This window comes from Musca autumnalis, unplaced genomic scaffold, assembly GCF_047663935.1.
Source record: "Musca autumnalis isolate F117 unplaced genomic scaffold, ASM4766393v1 scaffold_5, whole genome shotgun sequence".
In the NCBI taxonomy this organism is placed as follows: domain Eukaryota; kingdom Metazoa; phylum Arthropoda; class Insecta; order Diptera; family Muscidae; genus Musca; species Musca autumnalis.
Window position 1 is genome coordinate 133,709,305 of NW_027412088.1, and position 23,936 is coordinate 133,733,240.

The 23,936-nt window shown below is 40.6% G+C and overlaps 1 protein-coding gene across 50 annotated transcripts in view; it reads left to right on the forward strand.

Annotated features, from left to right (window-relative positions):
- Positions 1–23,936, forward strand: part of shot (dystonin-like protein short stop) — a 227,166-nt gene that overhangs the window by 191,306 nt on the left and 11,924 nt on the right. For 46 of the 50 annotated variants that reach the window (XR_012408622.1, XR_012408621.1, XR_012408623.1 and 43 more), the window contains 5 exons: positions 2,705–2,835; positions 3,098–13,370; positions 15,256–15,402; positions 15,618–23,098; positions 23,677–23,902. Coding sequence is in view for 45 of the 50 variants with exons in the window: in XM_073957924.1 (XP_073814025.1) it covers positions 2,705–2,835; positions 3,098–13,370; positions 15,256–15,402; positions 15,618–23,098; positions 23,677–23,902 (18,258 nt within the window). In the remaining 5 variants the exon portion in view is untranslated. Of the gene's footprint in view, positions 1–2,274; positions 2,552–2,704; positions 2,836–3,097; positions 13,371–15,255; positions 15,403–15,617; positions 23,099–23,676; positions 23,903–23,936 lie in introns of all 50 variants that reach the window. The other 4 variants (XM_073957938.1, XM_073957937.1, XM_073957936.1 and 1 more) reach the window with 2 other exon arrangements.

Consider the following 23,936-nt stretch of genomic DNA (forward strand, 5'->3'; position numbering starts at 1 on the left):
GATGACTTTTTACAAATGAGCTTTCTTTCTTATGGAAATGTGAAAAAAGAACAAAATAATACGATTGGCCTTAAATAAGAACTAACCCAGGCTAGGTATTGGTTAGTCTTTCTAAAATACCTCAGATATTGACTATTTCTTTAAAAGGTTACTGACTCAATTTCAATTCCAAGTTATCGTGAACACAAAATTTGCCAGATTTCTGATGTGTGTTGTTTGCTTTCAAAATTACCATTTGCCTCGACTTTTAAAAGCACGAACAATTGAAGCTGGTAATTGAAAAAAGCAAAACACATTCATCATTGTTCTTACAAAAAGTGCCTGTTTTTTTCTGTGCTGAGTGTTTTCTATTTTGTATTGCCTCTACTCCTCGTTCACTCATTAACTATTGGCATTTGCTTAGATCTTGGGACTGGCGTCTTATCAAGACTGTTTGTTTTTTTTTTTCGTTATTTAGCATTATTTTATAAATAGAGCCCAAAGCAATAAATGAAGTCACTTCTCTGAAATTAAGTTAGGCACCACAGCCAACAACAACAGTTGACTGAAGTGCAAGTTCAAAATTGTTTTCATACGTCTTTAAATAGTATCACGTCACCATTGATTTTTTGCATTAAATCTGCTTGAAATAGAAAAAAAGCTGCATACCGGCACAACTTCTAAATTCTAAATGGAGGGGCGCCAGCTAACGAATGATACTGCCATCAAATTTTGAGTGGATAAACTTTTTTAAGAGTGTGCATGCATAAATAAATTAAGTCACACATAAATTGTATATACATATGTATGTGTGTAGGTTTTTTTAACTTCCTGGAGATATTTCGTAATGTATCGCATATTAATCGGCGAAGATTCCGACTTACTTATGTTGTTGTTTTATGTGGCAGATGAACTCACCATGCTTTCCGATTGAAACCGCTACAATGTTATGTTATGTTACAGACGCAGAGTCCAATTCAGTTGAATATCTGACTGGTGCTCAACATGACCTAGCCAACGTAACGATTATAATTTTATACACTACACTGTCGACATATACCTTGCGGCTATGCAAATTGTTCAAAAAGTTTTTCTCAATCCTTCTTTTAGTGCCCGTGCATAATTGTTTTTAGTTTCCATAATCTGTCGGGGGCCACCGTGGTGCAATGGTTAGCACGTCCGCCTTGCACTCAGAAGGTCTGCGGTTCGAATCCCAGGCCAAGCAACATCAAAATTTTCAACGGTGTCAAAATTCCCCCTCAGTAATGCCGGCGACATTTCCTGAGTATTTAAGACATGAAAAACTTCTCTACAAGTGGTGTCGTAAGACACGCCGTTCGGACTCGGCAATAAAAAGTAGGTCCCATATCATTGAGCCAATATGAATCGGCGTGCACTCATTGATATGAGAGAAGTCTCCCTTGTCCCATCTGGGATGTTTGTGGAACAATTATATATATATAATCTGTCCGAACATACTGGAGATTTTGTTTGTATCATTATGATATTTTCGCAATTTACTACCATAACTAGATTCATTTGTGGTCTTTTAAGGCTAACGGTCTTTCGAGGTCATACAATTTATTCCATGCTCTTATATTCATATAAAGGATATATGATCCAGTGATTTTTATGTAACGCCTGAACGAATAAAGGAGAGGTTCACAAATAAGGCACATATTTATGTCATAAAGGAAAAATTATTATCGTAGTAAATACATGTAGACTCTTGCAGGTTCTGGAACAGACATGTAATTTTTAAATGTTTATTAATGGCTATATCACACCATATGCTTTTTCACAAGTATGACATCAGCTGGTCTGTATGTTAGTATACCGAAAGTGACAACATACATGTGAAAAACCATATGGTGTGATATAGCCATAAAATGTTTGCAAATGTTTTTGCTATTACTTCAAATCAAACATTCACATTTGCCATACCCTATGCGAAATCAAGATGAATGTGTAATATAATAACATTTTTCAATTTCTGTGTGATGTGGTTTTTTTTATATTCCTCACTCCGCTTTTAATATTTTTCTAAACGCAGATTTATTAATAACTGATTATGTTTTAGTCATAGACTTTCAGTCTCATTTGTAACAGGGAACAATTCTTATCGAAATACCGTGAAAAATTAAAGAATCCTATATCTGAGTGCTACTATTACAGTTAAAAATAAAGAATTGAATTCAAATCAACATAAACACACACAACGAAGTTTAAAATTACCTAACAGCCACAAACCATTCCCCACAAAAAATAATAATTCTAAACATTTTTTCTACATAGATTTGAAAAATTAGTTACCAACGAAATAATGGCAGTAGTTAACATAAAATTGATATGATTTTTACAAGAAATATTAGCGTATTATGTCAAACGCTCAAATATTAGTTAAGCTGAGCAAAAAAGTTCCTAGGAAAGCACAATAAAGAAAGAAACAAGAAAAGAAGAATTAAAGAAAAAACACAAAACGGGAAGAAACCCCAACATTTAGTGGTGTATCTTAAACTCTGCTTATCAAATGGCAGAAGAACGTGAATATGATTTTGCGTTTGAATTTCAGGTAAACAAAACAAAAAATAATTCAAACATTCCCCATACCATCCACCACCTACACGAAGCAAAAAATACTTGAATTCCAATTATACTTAATCTGTTTTGCTTGCATTTGCTAATTCGACTTTTTTTCTTTTTGTTTCTTCACTTTCATTTACAGCAATATGCTGAAAGTTTGCAGAAACCACTTAAAACCTTCCGTGTAGATTTCAGCACCAACAACGTACCTACTGGCGAAGGATACGTTGCACGCGATGAAGATCTTTTTACAACAACATACAGCACAACACAGTAAGTAAACTTCCACATTTAAATACATACAAATTTATGCCCAGCAAAGCTCAATAGAAATGGTTCATTCACTTATTCTTTGAAATGAGTTCATATTAACTGACAAAAATGTTAAGGAATTGGTCAAAATGTATTTTCCAAGAATTGAATTGAAGCACTACTTCATGACCTATCTCAGTGTGTTATTTTGCTGGGCCCAACATTAAAAGGAATTGCAATGAAAACAGACAAAATTCAATTATTTTCATTACACTTGTTACAGATTTAGCACAACAAAAACCACAAAAAGTGTCTATGACGCTACCGACTATGTACACACAACGACAACTACTACAAATGGAACTTCGGTTCCCAGCACCTCGAAACAGTCGCAAATACAATTCAACGAAATTCACAGTCTGAAGAGAGTTCAGACAAGAAACGAAAATGTTGGAACTGGCAGCGGCGCCGAAACAAACATTAAACATTTGTTGGATATTACCGGTATCAGAGATCCCCGAACGGGTCGAGTGCTAACCATTGGGGATGCCATACAAATGCGTCTGTTAGATGTGCGCACTGGCGAAATGTTAATTGGCGATAAGCGCATTTCACTGGAAGAGGCTGTGAAACAGGGTCTAATCGATGCCAAACTGGCACATCAACTGCTGCAGCCTGGAGCTGCTCGTGACAGCAATGGTCGTGAACTATCTCTACTGGAAGTAATTCAACGTGAAATAATTGAGGCGGAATCGGGTTATGAGACGGCAGAGAAACGTATAAAGGTAACAGTTGACGAATCGCCTGATGCCGAAAATCCCAAAAATATTGCCGATGCCATTTCTGCTGGAAATGTTGATACCAAAACTGGCCTATACAGAGTGAAATCGGGAAAGACCATAACCTTGGCTGAGGCCTATGAACGCGGCTACCTCATACGACATGAATCGGTTACCATCAAATCGAATGCCCTGTGTCTGACTGATGCTATTGCCCATGGCTTGGTAGATACGGCTGGCTGGATTGCTGATCGTAACTCTGGTGATAAATTTAGACTTGACTCGGCAATTGCAAATCAACTAATTGATCCGAACGTACGCGAAGTTGTAGATGCTAAAAAAGATACAAAGATTACACTAACCGAAGCTCTTAAATCGGGCATATTAAATCCGAAGACCGGTCGTTATTGGAACGAAGTTACCAAAGAGAAATTGACATTTATCGAGGCCAAAAATCGACAACTCATTGTTAAGCCATACACTCTTAAGGATATTTGTGACTTGAATCTGTTAGACAAACAATCGAAGATCACAAGTCCCATGCGTCGTGAAAAACTAAGTATAATGCAGGCCATAGAATCGGGGGTATTAGACGGTAACAATTTGAAGTGTATAACGAAACGTAAGGGTGAACTGGTCACACTGCAGGAAGCCATAGCCGATGGTATTGTCTTGCCAGCCGATTCCAAATATAGGGATTTCATGACTGGTGAGATTCTCTCAATACCCGAGGCTGTGGAACGCGGCTTAATCAGCAGTGTATCGCAGAAATCCATTTTTGACATTGACGGTTTCAAAGACATGCGCAGCAATGACTTTGTTAGTTTCAATGTGGCCTTATCCCGGGGCATTCTACGTAGAAAGAGTACTGGATTCGCCCTGGAAACTAGTCGTGATACCCATGTGCCTTTAGAAGTAGCCATGAAGGAGGGACTTATCCGTCCCGAAGTATATGAAATGTTTAACAAGGGCATTGGTGTACACAATGCCAGTGGCAAGGAATTGAGTGTCTTCGATTTGTGCTATCATAATTTAATTGATCCCAAAACAGGTTACCTCTTAGATCCCAAGACTGAGGAGACAGTTCCCCTTGACTTAGCTATCGAACGAAAATTCATTACACCGGAGGGTGCTCTCTTGTTGAGCAGTCTCCTGAATATAACCCTGACAACGGAAACGGTAACGAGAACTATCAATCGTTATGTTACAATACGTGCTGGCTCTCAGGAGCCCCAAGAGCACCATGTAGTTCTAACGTTTACCGAAGCCGTGCGCCAAGGTTTCATTGACGAAGAAAGACAATTGTTTAAAGATCCCAAGACAGGTAAAATATATTCAGTGCAACAGGCGCTCAACTTTGGCCTTTTGCAACCGGATGCAAATGACACTGTCCCTGAACCTACGAATCGTAAAAAGACCAAATCGACCATAACGATTGTAACGAAGCAGATAGTTCCTGAATCGGAACCCATAAAACTGAATACACAAAACTATGTGGAGAAATCCGTGGAAATTCCCATAGCGGAGGAAGTTATAAAATCGGGTAAAATCAATACAGATTTCATTCGTTCCGAGAAATCAACTTTTATCGAAAACAACGTTCGAGAAAGGCAAATTATTGAATTGCCACCCGGTGGTTGGCCATTGAAGGACGCCATTGAGCAAGAAATATTTAACCCTGACAGCGGTGTATTCCAAGTTAAGGGAACCGAACGCGTTGTTACCTTCGAAGAGTGCATCAATAAATACATCATCAATAGTTTATCGGTGTCGGTCATAGACCCCAATACAGGTGAAAAGCTGTCAACTCGCAACGCTTTTGAAAGAGACATAATCGACTCCTATGGCAGCTATACTAACAAAAACGGCGAAGTCGAAAATATGCGTTCGGCAATTGATGAAGGTAAAATAGTACTGGAGCCAGTGCCCATAACAAAAAGCTCAGCCAGAGAACAGTGTATACTACGGATCAGTAAGTTGAATAATTTAGCTGAAATTGTTGAGATATCTACCCCGCTTTCATCTGATACTTCACCAAAATTCGTAGAAGTGCACACAGTACAAAGAGAATTAACTTCACCGGAACCTTTGCAGATTGCACCAGGTGCAATTTATGATCCATCCACAGCGTTGGTTATATTTACTCATAACGGTCAGACCGAGAACATTTTCGATGCTGCCCGGCATGGTCTAATAGATGAGGGTCTCATTCGAATTGTAGATCCAGTGACCAACGAAACTGTTACTATAAACGAAGCTTTGTCGCGCAAAATCTATGATCCACAAAATGCTACAATTGTAACGCAGGGAGGCTATACCGTGGATATTATAACAGCCATCCAAAAGGGGCTGATAATTGTATCAGGAGCTCCGCTAGTAGCAGCCGAAGGGGCACTGCGCACAATACGTTTTGTAACTGATCCACGTACAGGTGAACAAATTCCCGTCGAAGTGGCCTATGAGCGAGGTATTGTATCCAGAGATCAGCTAAAGAAAACTAAATCGTTTGAAAGTGACACATGTGAAGATAAGGTAGTGGTGTTGCAAAAAATGCGCAAAATCATTTTGAAACCAGGCGATGCTCTCAAGAAGGGTATCATTGACGAGGAAGCACGTGATATACTGGAGAATAAACAAAACTTCATAGGTGAAAACAATGAAGTACTAAACATTACGGAAGCCCTGGAGAGTGGTTTAATCGACGGCAGCAAAGGTAAAATTGCTGATCCTCAACGCAATCGTTATTTGAATATTAATGAAGCAGTAAAGGAACACATTTTAGATCCCCAGCAAACCAATCACATTCTGATTCCCTTGGCCCAATCACTCTCAATACCCAAACTAATGGAACAAGGTTTGATTGATGGTCAAAGTCAAACTATTGTCCATCCAGAAAGTGGCTACGGATTGAATATTCGTGAGGCAATAGTGTGTGACGTATTGGATCCTTATTCAAAACTTAAGCTTCCCATCAAGTGTACACTGGAAGAAGCCATTGAAAAACATATTGTTGATCCCGATGAATCAACATTCAATGTCAATGGAAAGGTCCTTACATTGACTCAAGCACTAACGGCTGACATATTTGATAAGAGCTATGACGCCGAAAGTAACGTTATTACAATACCTCCTGTGGGAATGACCTTCCCCGTTGTTGTTGAGAAGGGACTACTCAAACCTGAAAAGGTCTCTGTTGTGCACCCAGAGAATAAAAACGAAATACCTTTACAAAAAGCCGTTGAAGAAGGATTTATAATGTCCATACCTTATCCACCACAAGCTGATGCATTAGATATCCATCATGCGGTACAACAAGGTCTCATCAATGTGGTGGATCAAACGTTTGAACATCCCAAAGATGCTGGGCAAACCATACCTATTCGCCAAGCCTTAGAAACCGGTCGTTTGGTAGTTAAACCCATCAGTGATTTTGTTGTCACACAAAAACCCGTGCCAAAAACAGAAGTCATGGAAACAATTACAGCTGTTCATACAGTCACTACCAAGACTATTGAGCTAATTCAGGGTTATGTTTTAATCTCAAACAATGAAGTACAAAATGTCCAAACTGGTGAAGTTTGTAGTGTTGAGGAGGCAAAGGCTATGGGTATTTTAAGAGAAGAGGAAACATCCAAAGAGACTCGTTCAGTAACAGGCAATAAGGAACAAATAGAAGATATGGTCCAGCAACAGCAGCCCACTGCACAACCACAAATTACAACAATAACCGATGGAAGCCAACGACAAATAATTCAAACTTCAGTTATAAAGACAGAAGTTCAAGCACCAATGGAGACAATCGACTCAACAGCCAATCAACAAATCCCTACAAAGGATAACAAACTATCATCGGCGCTAAACAACGTAAAGGAAGCAGCAAAAATGGGTGCAATTGGAATTGTAGCAGCCCCAGTTTTGGCGGGTAGTGCTGTTGTAAGTGGAATCAAACAATTGGTAAAATCGGCAACTACGCCCACTGAAGAACCAAAACAAACAATAACAACCACAACTAACCAAATCCCAACCGAAAGAATTGAAACTTTGCCAGCGGCAGTGCAATCACAGACGCCTTTGGATGTATCAAATGCTGAAAAATATCCTGATATTACGACATCTAAAACAACAACAACAACCACCACAACTACAACAATAGTAACTAAATCCGATGAACCTCAACAAAAGGTAATTGAAACCGAAAAGGTTGTGACAAAACCTGAGGATAAATTACATGAAGCAAGTGAAACCACAGACAATGCAGCATTGTCGGAAGATAAGGCTATTCAAATGGGTACACCTCAAAGTGTTGACTTTGTCGATAATTTCGTAAAGGATACCGAGAATTTCATTAACACAACAACAGCTAACTTTATAAAGCAAGAAAAGACTTTTGAAGAACTGGTCTCAAAAACTCCAGAGGTTGTGTTGGATACTACAAAACAACCACAGTCACAAACCGTTAATGTCGAAATCAATACAAATGAACTTATTGCTCCAACAAACGTTACTAAAGACACAAAACCATCTGAAGAACCTGCAGCAGGTGTTAGTTGCCAGAAAGTCTATGAAACCAATAAACCTCCATCTCAGGTTGTTATTACAACAGAAACAACTAAAAAGACTACAGATCCTATAAACGAAATAGTTGAGGTAACAGAAGTAGTTGAGCAACCTCAATATGTAGTAAGTTTCGAGGACTCAGATAATGAAGTAACCACCACCACCAGCACAATTTCTACAACCACAGTCACCACTACTACTTCTACTACTATTCTTACAAATACAACATTGGGTGATATTCAAGAAACAGAAGAGCCCCAAAAGACTGAAGAAAAGCCAACAGAACAAGTTTCAAATGCTACTCAGAATCTACACGAAAGCAAACTTATTGCCGAAGACAAACAACCTGAAAAATATGGCGTTATTACAGATTTCATGAAACAAGAAATTGGTGAAAGTGCTAAACCCAATGTGGTTGGTGGGTCACCAATAGGAGAAATCAGTTCTTGCCAAGTACTTCTTGATAATGAAAATGGACAAAAAGGTCCTGAAGATTTGGATAAGTCTACACTTATAACCACGCAGATTGTTACCCAAACAACGACAACAAGCACAGTTGGATCAGAAACCAAACCAGTAACTGATATCTTGCAAGATATCAACAGTGTTCCTAAATCCACAGATGATCCCACATTGACTAAGGAAACTTCTATTGAACCAACTGAAGAACTCACACCCAAAGAAGAAACAGTTGCAGCACCCACACCTGCCGAAAGAAAAACATTAGACAAATTGACAACAATGGATTTAACTCAGCCACAAAACTCTGTCGTGGACCAACCTGACAAATATCAACATGTGATCGATTTCATTCAAGCGGAAAAGGGTGGCGATATAAAACCAAATGAAGCGGGCAGTAATATTTTACAAAATGTTAAAGATGCCGCCAAGCTTGGAGCACTGGCTATTGTTGGCGCTCCCGTTTTAGCTGGTAAAGCTATTGTCGATGCCCTTAAACAAAATGAAAAACCCACGGAAACAACAAACACAAACTCAACTACTACTATAACCACGTCAAAACCAGTGGAAGCGGTGTCAGAAGAAACACCTAATGCTAATCAAACACAACGTGGTGCAACACCACCTAAGACATTAGCATTAGGCGACGCAATTTCTCAAAAACTTATATCGCCTGATGAATGCAAGGTCGTTGTCGACGGTGAAGAGCAAGACCAGAGTGTAACCGAACTCTTGAAAGACGAACAGCTCAGTCCTCTCGACGAAGTTCAGATATTAGACGACAAGTTGGTTGTTTTACAACCCATGACTTATCTTATTGACGCAAACGACGACTTAACCCCTGAACATCTAAGAGAATTGAATATCTACGATCCTGTAAATCAATATTTCATAGATCCCTCCACCGGTTTAAAGATTTCATTCCAAACATTAGTTTTTGACATGAACGTCTTTAATCCGGAGACAATATTGGTAAAGAATTTCAGTACCGGCAAATACGAAACATTAACAGATGCTTTGGAGCGACCACTACTAGACAGACATACTGGTCATATGGTCGATCCAAAGACAGGCAAAAAGATTCCATTCTTCGAATGCGTTTCCCGCAATTGGATTATTCGTGCCAATCCTGAAAAAGAGAAACCAGCAGCTATCGAAAATGTCATTGACCCCGAAAGCGGAAAGGTTATATTGGGCGATGGTCGAGTTTGTTCCATTGTTGACGCCATCAACAATGGTTTGCTTGATATCCAATCGATATCTGTTCGTGATCCCGTTAGCGGCGAGGTGATTCCGCTGCGTATGGCAATTGAGTTGGGAGTTGTAGACATGCAGGCAGGTACGGTAATTGATATACAAACATTGAAAGAAATTCCAATGGAAGATGCATTCAAACTTGGTTTTCTTGTGCCCGGTTCACGCAAACCCATTTCATTGGAGGCAGCTGTGCGAAAGGGTCTCTATGATCCCGATACGGGAAAACTCTACGACTCGGAGTCCGATAATCAAGTTGATGTTCAGAAATCCATTGAAATTGGTCTTGTTGATCCAAAGATATCTCTAATAGTTGATGCCAAGTCCCAAAAGGCAATAAAGTTGGACTGTGCCATTGAAGATGAGTTGGTTGTAACAGAAACGGGCAAAATTAAAGACACCGAAACCAACACCTTGGTGCCATTCGATGTTGGTGTGGAGAAAAATTTAGTCAAAACCGATAGTGTTACATGGAGTTTACCTGAGGTACTACAACGTGAATATTACTCACCAAAAACGGGTAAAATTTTGAATCCTTCTACGGGCGAAGAAATTCTCTTACAGCAGGCAATTGAGCTGGGCTTCGTTGAGTTGGATACATGTTTGGTCAAAGACGATGATAAAAACGTTATTGTGCCCGGCAAACAAGCTGCCAAGGAAGGTCTACTCGACACCGTGCGTGGTTGTCTGAGCAGTCCCAATATCAAATTAGACGAAGCATTTGTCAAGGGCTATTTAATTAGCACCAAGAAACCATTATCCCTGGTCGATTGTCTGCTCAGAGGTCTGTACGACCCCGATACAGCTAAATTTACTATAGACGATAAGAAAGTCGACCTGAAAACAGCTATTGCCTTGAAATTAATCAATTCCGATGAACTGGTGTTACTTGACCCCAAAACAGAGTCAATCATTTCACTTACAGAAGCCATTTCCAAGGGTTATATTGATCCTGTTAATGGCTATGTCATAAACCCATACACCGGCACCAAACTATCGCTGAATGAGGCACTTGAAAACCGAGTACTGATTCCACCGAAACGTAAACGCAGTCTACCCGATGCTGTGTACCGCGGCCTGTATGACCCCAAGACTGGTGAATTCAGCAACACCATAACTCGTGAAAAACTCTCAACTGAACGTGCTATTCGCAGAGGCATTTTAGATCCGGACTCGACCATTGTCAATGTAGCTGGCGAAGTCATTCCATTCGAGAAAGCTGCACAGGTTGGCATTGTTGATAGTCACCGAGGCACTGTTAAAGATGATGACGACAAGCAAATCGACTTCAAAGAAGCATTTGATCGTGGTGTGCTGCTCGAAGCAAAGAAACCTTTGCGTCTTATCGAGGCGGTCATCAAAAACGTCTACGATGAAATTGACGGCAGTTTCATGGATCCCAAGACGGGACAAAAGCTGTCATTTGCCCAAGCGGTTGATAGTAATCTTCTCGATGAGGACAGTGTCCAAATAAGAGATTTCAATACTGGTCTATACAAACAACTAAATCTGGCCCACGCAGCCGACACCGGTGTTATTGACGGCAACAATGCCAAATTGGTCTACAACAATCAAAAGATTACCATTAAACATGCTTTTGATGTTGGTATCCTAATGGATACACAGGCTCCCATCAGCTTACAGCGAGCCCTACATCAAGGACTTTTCGACGAAAAGACCGGCAAGCTGACCGACCCCAAGACTGGACGCAAAATAACTTTACTCGAGAGCATACGCAGCTTTGTCATAAATCCACAGTTGCCCTGCTATTTCGATGAAATTCAAGAGCAAATGCACAGCTTGACGGAGACATGTCGCATGGGTATCATTAATCGACGTGAAGGCGTTTTCCGCGAACCGGGTAGTAACACGTTTGTATCATTGAACGAAGCTCTGAACTTGGGTCTCATTGTTGACATTGAAAGCGCCAGCTTTGGCTTGTACGAACTTCTAGCAATGGGTTTCTACGATAAGAATACAGGAAAGGTTATTCATCCGGTAACAGGACGCAAATTGAATTTGAACGAAGCCTGTGTAGAAGATGTAGTTAGTTTATCCTCGAGTCTGATTAAGAACATCAAAACAGGAAAGTATGTTCGATTGGCGCAAGCCATCAAGGAACAGGTTATTGACGACACGAACGGTCGTTACAATCTTAGTCCAACTGAGCAAATAGATTTACAAGAGGCCCGCGCTCGTGGACTTATTGTTTCAAATCGTCGACTTTTATGCTTAGAATTAGTGATGCGCATGAAATTGTTTAAACCAGAAACGGGTAAATTCTGCGATCCCACCACGGGTGAATATTACGATTTAGCCGATGCCATACAAAATGGTTTCATAGATCCAGCCACAACAGTGTTCAAGAATCACGTGACAGGAAAAGAAACCCCCCTTAATGAGGCGATTGTCAATGGCGATGTTGATGTGGCCAAGGGTCGTGTCTTTGATCCAAAATCCAAATCGGCCTATAACTATGATGTAGCATTAGCTCGCGGAATTCTAGTGACAGTAACTAAACCCTTGACTGAACGAACGGCAGAGGTAGTAAAGGACAGTGTAGATCTTTTGGGTCAGACACCGGTAAGTGTTGTCGTTAGTAAGCCACGTGAAATGTCATTAGAAGAGGCTATCAAATATAATATAATCGATCCAAAAACGGCTTTGGTACGCGATTTTGATACATTTAAATTCATACCATTCGAAGTTGCCCAACAAAAGGGAATTGTTGATTTGAACAAGCGTACTGTAGTCGATCCTAAAGCTTTGTACTTTGTATTTGATCCAACTTTGGTGATATATACAAGAGAACCTATACCATTTGAACAAGCTGCCGAAATTAAATGTCTAGATTTAGAAACCGGTATGTTAACGTACCAAGATCCAGCCACCAAACAGCCACAATCACCGGAAAATTATGTGGCCGATGAGGAAGACAGTGAAGGACCAAAATCCACCGAACCTGTGGTATATACCCTCAAAGATGCTACCACCTTGGGTATTATTGATCCCGATTCGGCGTTGGTTAAAGATTTGGTAAAATCGAAATTGGTACGATTACCAGAAGCATTCCGAAAAGGTCTTATGGATGCTAATAAGGCAAATGTTTTGAACACAAAAACATCAAAACTATGCACTCTGAAAGAAGCCTATGAAAGTGGTTTGATTGTTACACCGAAACGTTCATTTGGCTTGATGGAAGCTATTGCATTTAATCTTTACAATCCCACAAATGGGTGTTTTGTTGATCCATTCCAAATGAATCCGGATATAATAAAACGTAAAAAATTCACTTTGGCTGAGGCCATAACGGCTGGCCTCATTGATCCTTCGTCGACAGTGGTAAGAAATCCTTCAACTGGTGAAATTATACCATTAACGGCGGCCATACAAAGTGGCCTAATAGATGCCCACGACGGACGAATTTGTGATGCAGCTGATAGTAAAAATAATATGGATTTGGTGAAGGCATCCGAAAAAGGCTATCTTTTGGCAGCTGAACAAAGGGTAAGTTATAAGAGTGTGGAGTGTGTTAGCTCGCGCTTGCTCTCTCTCACTCTCTCAAAGCAATGTTCACCATGCTCCCAAAAAACAAATGCTTACTGTCTTTTTTGCTATTTTCACATGTATGCTAAATATATATTTTATTATTTTTTCATTTTCTTCATAAATCTACAAAAGTCGAAATTTTCTCTATATTCAGCTTGTTTTATTTTTTTGGCATGTTTATTGTTATAACTTTGTTTTCTTGATGTTTCTTCTCCTGTATATCCTATTTATGAAAAGTTTACAGTTAGTTTCCGAAAATTGGCTCATTTAAAACAAAAAACAAAATCATAAACAAAAAAGAACCCATTCTCTATGATTTAGGCCCAAAATATTCTTTGGAAAATTGTTTCCTTCTACAACTCCCTTTTTTCTTTCTTTTCCTACCTTTTCAAATGAAATCAGAGCATGGTGTTCTTAAAATGTGTTTCTCTATATTTCTTTTTTCGATTAAGATGAAACCAATATCACACAAATCAATGAATCAAACAAACAAACAATCACTACTACATCAACGTCCGTATATCAATCAGAATCACATGCATCAGACCTACCTTATATACTTTACACAATTCGGTCACATCATTTTCATATGCCTCCTTGGATGCTGTGCGTATCATACATTCTCCAACATAAATGTCGTCGGCAAGGAAAGAAGAAGAACCCATACCAAACAGATTTTTCGGGATTTTTGTATTTTTTTTTTTTTTTATTTTAATAAACAATGGTTCTACATACAGACATACATATATGCAAACTGCTTACATACACAAAAATTACTATACACATATCAAGGTTTAGATCTTGTCAGGTATTTGTGCATTATATCCTGCCCATTTACATTTCTTTTTCCGAATAAAGCTCCCCGCCCTATAGTTCCAATTTGTGTAAAGATAATTTCTCCCCTATTCAAAAAAAGAAGGTTTGAAGGCTCTCCTACTCACCTCTCCATTTACTCACTCCTAATGCATGTGAAATGGAATTCGTTTGCTATTATTCTATCGAAATTTCTCAATCTTCTTGAATATGAACTTTATATTAGTTGGGTTATTTTTGGATGCCCTTTAGACCCTTGTGTTTTTTTATTTTCCCAATATTCCTTCCTCTGATCGATCCTATTGAACGTAAAAGGTATCTCGAACTAAAGCATAAGTATATTCATTTATATCTCGTATTTATATATCTATCTCTATTATTTTTTCATTCATATTGATTTTCTACTTTTTCAGATTTTATTTTCCAGTTTCAAATATTCGTTGTTCTTCTTTTTTCGTATTTTAAGTGCTTATTATTAACAACCAACCGAGCTAACCTAGTTATTCTAACTTAACAGTAGAAAGAAAAAAAAACACAAAACAAACATAATTAAATATGGTAGTTTGGTGATTTAACCTCGTAGCATAAAAGTAGTTTCTAATATTACGTAGAAGTAGTTTTGTAGTTTATTTAACAGATTTGTAGTAGTCTACATGTCTATTTTATTATTATTTTCGCAGTGCTTTATTTAATGTGTTTTATGTTTATGCTTTAAATTTTACTTTGGCTAGAAAGTCTGCTTTTGTTCCATGGAGGAAGGCAAATGCTTTTGTACATACATACATTACGCTTCATAATAAGCTTTTCTTTTTTATATAAATATACATACATATATATTTTGTGTTCAAAAGTTTGCAAAAATTTATTTTTATTAAGGATTTATCTGTATATTTTATTAGTACCCACTTTTTTGCATATCCAAGAACAAAAACATTACAGTTTTATTGATTTATTTTGCGTCCTAGGGAATGCTAATTTTTATATTGAAATATTATAAATTGCTTCTTCTTGTTTTTACACCTATATACAGCAAGCCGTATTTGAAAAGTTCAATATGTGCGAGGAGAACGTCAATGAATTGCTTAAATGGGTCTACAGCATTGAACACAAAATTGCCACTGTTGGTGGTCCAAGGGAGAAGATTGATGAACTTCGCAATCAAATTAACGCTCTGAAGGTAGATTTAAATTCATTGTATTACGGACCATTATTACTAGTTATTTTTTGTTATTGGTTAGATTTTAAAGGACAGAATCAATAGAAAAAATTTTTAATCTGAAGTCTAGAAATCTGTTTTAAAATCCAACCAATAACAAATTACAACGAACGTGTTTCTCTTTGGGCCATTTCTAATCTCCTATTGTTACACTCTTTCTTCTCTTCGCTAAACAGCAAATCAAGGATGAAATCGAAACGCAACAACGACCAGTTGCAACATGTCTTGAGCAGATCCGTCAAATTGTTTTGACTGGTGGCGATGTTTTATCTGCACCGGAAGTAACAACATTGGAAAATGCTGGCAGAGAATTGCGTTCTCGTGTTGATCGTGTTAACGATCGCACAGTTCGACTTTTGCGACGGCTAGAGGCTGGCCGTGACGAGCTAACAAAATTACGCAGCGAATTAGATGTTTTCTCAGAATGGTTGCAATCGGCACGCCGCACTTTGGAAGACAAGGAGCGAGCGTTATCTGATCTAACGCGCCTCTCCTCTCAGGCTGAATCTGTAAGGGAGTTTGTCAGTGATGTTATTGGCCATCAGGCCGATTTGCGTTTCATCACCATGGCAGCTCAGAAGTTTGTTGACGAAGGTAAAGAATTCCTGGCCATACTCAATGACTTTAGAACCTCTTTGCCTGAACGCTTGCCTCACGTTGAACCTTTGGCAAGCTCGGAAAGTCCCATACGCCAGGAAGTTTCTTTGGTCTCGGCTCAATACAAGGATCTTATGAATCGCGTCAATGCTCTGCAGGACCGTATATCTGGACTGGGTGGTCGTCAACGAGAATATCAAGATGCTTTGGATAAGGCCAACGAATGGCTACGTAGCACCCAACCTCGTGTTGGTCGTATTATTGCGGAACCCATTGCCGGTGATCCAAAATCTGTACAAGAACAAATGAATGAAGCCAAGGCTTTGCACAATGAATTACTGTCTAACGGCCGTCTTGTAGACAATGCCCAACAAGCTCTTGATAGTTTGCTTTACACCCTTGGTGGCCAACTTAGTCCTTTGGAAATCAATCAATTAGAGGTACCCATAGCCGATCTTAAGGATAAGTATCAAAAACTCCTTGATTCATTGGGTGAACACTGTAAAACACTGGACAAGACATTGGTACAGTCTCAAGGTGTACAAGAGGCTCTTGACAATTTGGGTAATTGGGTCAACCAGGCCGAAGATAAATACAAGCTTCAATTGAGACCAGCTTCCCTGATTAAAGAACGTTTGCAAGAGCAAATTAGAGAGCACAAATCTTTGTTGGCCGATATGCAATCGCATCAAGCCAGTATTGACAGTGTTGAATCATCCGCGAAGCATTTGATGAGCACTGCCTCCAATGCCCGCATAGCCAAGAAGGTCGAAACAAACCTTAATGACGTCACAACGAAATTTGATAAGCTTTACGATAAGGTCGTTAAGCGTGGTGAATTCCTTGACGATGTTTACAATCGTTTGGGCAAGTATTTGGATGATATCAGCAGCGTGGAACAAGAAATTGTAATACTACAAGAAGCCCTCGACAGCCGTGACACAAGTCTTTTGTCAGCCGAAGAATTGGCTCGTCGTATGCAGGAACTTTCAAATCGTAAGGAATCTCTGGCACCAGCCTATGAAGATTGCATTCGTAATGGCAAGGAGCTCATCAGTATTCGCGACGTTACCGATACCAGTGCCTTGAGAGATCGTATTAAGGCCCTCGAATCACAGTGGCGTAACATCAATGTCAGTCTGGACGAAAAGACCAAATTGTCCAAACAAAAGGCCGAACAACAAGTTGCATATGAAAGTCTTAAAGACCAAGTGTTGTCTTGGTTGGCAAGCACAGAAGCTCGTATCTCCGGTTTAGCACCAGTGGCCGTTGATCTGGAGAAAATACGCCAACAAAATGATGAACTTAAACCCATATACAAGGATTATAGGGATTATGCATCCACCATTGATAAAATCAATGACATTGGTTCGCAGTATGATGCTCTCATCCGCCCCGAAAGCCCTGGACGTAAACGATCCACATTTAGTCCCATCAAACGTGTCAGCCCTCTACGCCGCATGTCTGGAGATGCTCGTAGTCCAAGCCCCACTAAGGGGGGTATTCTGTCGCCACTATCGACTGGTTCCAGTGGATTTGGTAGCCGCAGATCCTCTCAAGATGGTTTCCAACTATCGGAATTATCTCCAGTGCAGCAACAACTCAGCGAGATCAACAACCGCTATACTCTGATTGGTGTGCGAATCAATGATCGCCAAAACGAGCTTGATAACATGAACGAAGAGGTTCGTAAGCAATTCGAGAACCTTAAGAATTTGGCTACATTCTTGGAACGCATCCAACGACAATTGCCAAAGGAGTCGGTGTCTAATAAGGACGAGGCCGATCGTTGCATCAAACAGGCACGCAAAATACTCGAAGACATGTACGAGAAACAAAGTCTTTTGGATACAACAAAGACCCAAATTAAGGATATATTGAGACGTAAGTCTGACGTTCCCGGGGCCGATCAATTACGCATAGAAAACGATAACATTGTCGAAAAGTGGAAGCAATTGAGCGACATCTGCAAGAACCGCATTAACTTCTCTGAGAAACTGCGCGATTTCCTGGACACACATAACAACTTGAAGAATTGGTTGGACAGCAAAGAACGTATGTTAACGGTGTTGGGTCCAATTTCCTCAGATCCTCGTATGGTCCAAAGCCAGGTACAGCAAGTACAGGTTTTGCGAGAAGAGTTTCGCACACAACAGCCACAACTTAAGCACTTCCAAGAAATTGGCCATGATGTGCTAGATCATTTGGAAGCTGATTCCACAGATGCCTCTGCAGTCAATAAGAAACTTCAAGATGTCAACAGCAAGTGGGAAGACTTAGTTGGTCGCCTTGACGAACGTGCCAACAGTTTGGGCGGAGCAGCTGACAGCAGTAAAGAGTTCGACGCTGCAGTAAATAGACTTCGTGAAGCGCTTCAGCAAATTAGCGACAACCTCGACGGTTTACCTTCTGATGGAGATCATCAAGAAAACTTAAGAAAGATTGAAAACCTAGAACGTCAACTGGAGGGACAACGACCACTTTTGGCTGATGCCGAACAATCTGCTGCAGCTCTGTGCAATATTCTTGGTGATCCAGCGTCTCGTGCAGATGTCAATTCTCGTGTTGCTGCTTTAGAAAAACAATATCAGGCCCTACAAAAGAAACTTGACACGAAAAAAGCCGAAACTGAAGCTACACTTAGAGACGGACGTCACTTTGCAGAGAACTGTTCGAAAACATTGGGTTGGCTATCAGCTGAGCTCTCCAATCTGGCCGAAAGACTGTTGGTATCGGCTCATAAACCTACATTACAACATCAAATTGATACACATGAGCCTATCTACCGTGAGGTGATGGCCCGTGAACATGAAGTCATTATGCTCATCAACAAGGGCAAGGATCTTACCGAACGCCAGCAAGATCGTAGTGTAAAACGCGATCTGGAACGCATTCAACAACAATGGGAAAAACTTCGTCGTGAAGCTGTTGATCGTCACACCCGCCTCCAAACTTGCATGGAACACTGCAAGAAATATGTCGCAACATCAGAAGTATTTTTGGCATGGCTTAGAACTGCGGAAGATAAATTGGTCGATTTGACTCCAGGTGTTCTTTCAAAATCCAAGTTGGATACACGTTTGCATGATCTGCATACATTCCGCAGTGAAGTATGGAAACATTCAGGCGAATACGAAAACACTAAAGGCCTAGGTGAAACATTCTTAAGCAACTGTGACGTTGACAAGGAACCAATTAAGAGCGAACTTCAAGACATCCGCGAGCGTTGGGAACGTCTAAATAATGAATTGATTGCCAGGGCTCAGGAAATTGAGAATTGCTCCCGCCGCCTAGGCGATTTCAATGATGAACTTCGCAATTTGGACCACGCTGTGGGCAGATGTGAAGATCGTTTAGCCGCACATGATGCATTGGGCGGAGCTGCCAAGGATCCAAAACTGTTGGATCGCGTGAAAGCTATACGCGAAGAATTAACCAATTTGCAGAAACCTTTGCAATCCCTTAAGGGTATGGCTAAAGATATTTGTGCTGAAGCGCGTGCAGCTGGTGGAGATGCTGAGCACCTCACCGACGACGTTGATGGTATTGCCGATCGCATTGGGGAATTGCAAAGCCGTTTGGATGATCGTTTGGGCGAATTGCAATCTGCAGCAACAGCCGTTTCTCAATTCAACGAACAAATTAAGAACTTGGGCATTGATCTGAACGAGCTTGAAAACGAAGTTGAGAAGCTTTCTCCACCCGCACGGGAAATTAAACGAGTTCAAGGTCAAATTGATGATACCTACAAACTGCAGACGAAACTTGAACGCATTGTCGAACGCATCGAAGATGGCGAACGTGCTGCTGATGCATTAGTTGATGCCGGATTCTCCCCAGATACAGCCCAGACCCGCGAACAAATATCAACTCTACGCAAAACTTTGGCCCGCCTGGACAACCGCGTGCGCGACCATAGCCAACTATTGGACGAAACACTACGCTTACTCCAAGAATTCTATGACATGGAAACACAAACTATGGATGACATTCAAGATATCAGTGAAGAATTCCGTCGCATGAAACCTGTAGGCTCGGAACTTGAACAAATCCGACGCCAACAAGAAGACTTCCGTAACTTCAGAGAGAATAAGATTGAACCTTTGGCTCAAAACATCGAGAAAGTTAATATGGCAGGACGTGATTTGGTCAGATCAGCAGCAAGTGGTGTTTCCACCACTCAGATCGAAAAAGATCTTGAAAAGTTGAATGATCGTTGGAATGATCTCAAGGAACGCATGAATGAACGCGACCGACGCCTAGATGTCGCCCTCTTGCAATCAGGAAAGTTCCAAGAAGCGTTAGCCGGCCTTTCCAAATGGTTATCCGATACGGAAGAAATGGTTGCCAATCAAAAGGCGCCTAGCTCCGACTATAAGGTAGTGAAGGCTCAATTGCAAGAACAGAAATTCCTCAAGAGAATGTTATTGGATCGTCAAAATTCAATGTCGTCGTTGTCGTCACTGGGCAAAGAGGTTGCCAATCACTGTGAACCCTCCGAAAGGAATGCAATTGAGAAGCAACTCCATGATCTCATGAAACGTTTCGATGCTTTGACTGACGGCGCTGAACAACGTGAGAAAGATCTCGAAGAAGCTATGGAAGTTGCAAAACGCTTCCACGACAAGATTACGCCATTGGAATTGTGGCTGGATAACACAGAACGGGCCGTAAAGGGTATGGAACTCATTCCCACCGATGAGGAGAAAATCCAACAACGAATTCGGGAACATGGTCGCTTGCATGATGAAATTTTGGGAAGGAAACCGGATTTCTCGGATTTGGCAGATGTAGCTGGTCAGTTGATGCATTTGGTGAGCGACGAGGAAGCCGTCAATTTGGGCGAAAAGGTACGCACCATTACGGACCGCTATACCGGTTTGGTTGATGCTAGCGACAATATTGGTGCCTTATTGGCCGACTCCCGCCAAGGCCTCAGACATTTAGTTCTCACCTATCAAGAATTGGTGGCATGGATGGAACGCATGGAGAGCGAATTGAAACGATTCCGTTCAGTACCAGTATTTGCTGAAAAATTGCTAGAACAAATGGATGTTTTGGTGGAATTAAACGAAAACATTGCCAATCACGCTCCCAATGTAGAGTCTACCGTTGACTCTGGTGCCGAACTCATGAAACACATATCAAACGATGAGGCCATTCAATTAAAGGACAAGCTGGATTCATTGCAGCGTCGTTATGGTGAATTGACTAATCGCGGCGGTGATCTGCTGAAGAGTGCTCAAAATGCCCTTCCATTAGTTAAACAGTTCCACGAAGCCCACAATCGACTGATTGAATGGATGCAAGTTGCAGAGAGTGCCCTTGCCACTAGTGAACCACGTCAATCGGATGTCTTGCGTCTAGAAGCTGAACTGGTGGAAATGCGTCCAACACTTGATTCTGTCAATTTGGTGGGACCCAAACTTTGTCAACTGTCCCCCGGTGAAGGTGCTTCCACCATTGAAACTATAGTTACCCGTGATAATCGCCGATTCGATGCCATTGTCGAGCAAATTCAACGCAAGGCAGAGCGTCTTCATTTGAGTAACCAACGTGCCAAGGAAGTTACCAACGATATTGATGAACTTCTCGAATGGTTCCGCGATATGGATGCTAATTTGCGTGAAGCCGATCCACCAGCCATCGAGCCGAAACTGGTGCGTGCCCAATTACAGGAACATCGTTCAGTTAACGATGATATTTCCAGTCAGAAGGGTCGTGTGCGTGATGTTACTGCCGCATCAAAGAAGGTCTTACGTGAATCTCCTCAAAGCGAAAACACCGCCACATTGCGTGAAAAATTGGACGACCTTAAGGAAATTGTTGATACCGTTGCACAACTGTGCAGCGAACGTTTAGGCGTTCTCGAACAAGCATTGCCTCTTTCCGAACACTTTGCTGATTCCCATGCTGGCCTTACCACTTGGTTGGACGATATGGAACAACAAATTAGCAGACTTAGCATGCCAGCCTTACGTCCCGACCAGATTACTCAACAACAGGACAAGAATGAACGGCTTTTGCAATCTATTGCCGAACACAAGCCCTTGCTGGACAAACTAAACAAGACCGGTGAAGCTTTGGGTGCCCTGGTGGCTGATGATGATAGCGCAAGAATTAATGAAATCCTAGATTCGGATAATGCTCGTTATGCTGCCTTGCGCTTGGAGTTGAGAGAACGCCAACAAGCTCTTGACAATGCTCTTCAAGAATCCAGCCAATTTTCTGATAAACTAGAGGGCATGTTGCGTGCCTTGGCCAATACTGTAGATCAAGTCAACCAATTGGATCCATTGTCGGCCCTGCCTCAAAAGATACGCGAACAAATCGAAGATAATGATGCCATCATGGATGATTTGGATAAACGTACAGATGCCTTTAGTGCTGTACAGCGCGCCGCCAGCGACGTCATAGCCAAGGCTGGCAATAAGTCAGATCCTGCTGTGCGGGATATCAAAAGCAAATTGGAAAAACTTAACAACCTTTGGAACGATGTTCAAAAGGCAACTAAGAAACGTGGTAGCTCACTTGATGACATTCTCAATGTCGCTGAACCATTCTGGAATCAATTGCAAAGTGTTATGAAAACACTGAAAGATCTCGAAGAGACATTGTCCTCACAAGAACCTCCAGCTGCCCAACCTCAAGAAATTCAAAAGCAACAAGTTGCTTTGCAAGAAATTCGTCACGAAATCGACCAGACGAAGCCCGAGGTTGAACAAGTTAGACGCCATGGTAGCAATCTGATGAACCTTTGCGGTGAGCCAGACAAACCTGAAGTTAAGAAGCACATCGAAGATTTGGATAATGCATGGGATAATATTACCGCTCTGTACGCCAAACGCGAAGAGAATCTCATTGATGCCATGGAGAAGGCTATGGAATTCCATGAAACATTACAAAATCTCTTGAAATTCCTGACAAAGGCTGAGGACAAGTTCGCCCATTTGGGGCCAGTTGGTTCAGACATCGATGCCGTGAAGAAACAAATCGAACAGCTCAAGTCATTCAAGGATGAAGTGGATCCCCACATGGTGGAAGTAGAAGCATTAAACAGGTAAGTTGGTATTGTGTTGAATTATATTTGAAATAATTTTAATTAATAAAAATTTATCTTCGTTTCTCGACATTTGGTAAAATTCTGAATTGGCAGAGGTTTAGAAAGGCAAGAAACAAAAGTTTAATATTGATGGGATTTTGTTGATGTTTTTATCCGTTTGATGTTATATGCATGATCACGTTTTTTTGCAAGCTCAGAACGCTTAGTATCCTTAGCCATATGCCACAATTTTCAGCAATGCTAATTATAGCGCATTTTTAGAATTTTTGGAATTTTAAATTCGATCTGAAATAACTTAAAAAAATCCTAATTTGTAATGAAAATATTTAATGGTGATTAGCAAACCGTCCTAATGACGGGCCGTGTGGACACGTGGCTTATTTTTTCAGTTTCACCTCCAATTGTAGTACAATTTGACATTTCTAGGCTTTCAGAAATTTCTTGCAAAAAGTGTTTACATTTGTTATATTCGCTGTTGCTGAAGTGCATGTTTTTTCTGCTTTGTCTTTGTTGAATTCTGCCTAGATTTTCTTTTTGCAAAGTTTATGCTAACAATTGCTTAAAAATATTTACAGACAAGCTGTTGAATTAACGGAAAGGACTTCTCCTGAACAAGCAGCGTCTATTCGTGAACCATTAACTGTGGTCAATCGTCGATGGGAAGCTCTATTGCGCGGCATGGTCGAGCGTCAAAAGCAACTGGAGCATGCTCTGTTACATTTGGGTCAATTCCAACACGCACTTAATGAACTCTTGGTATGGATAAGCAAGACCGATGGTACATTAGATCAATTGAAACCCGTAAGTGTTTAAAATAAGGCGACTATAAGTGTTG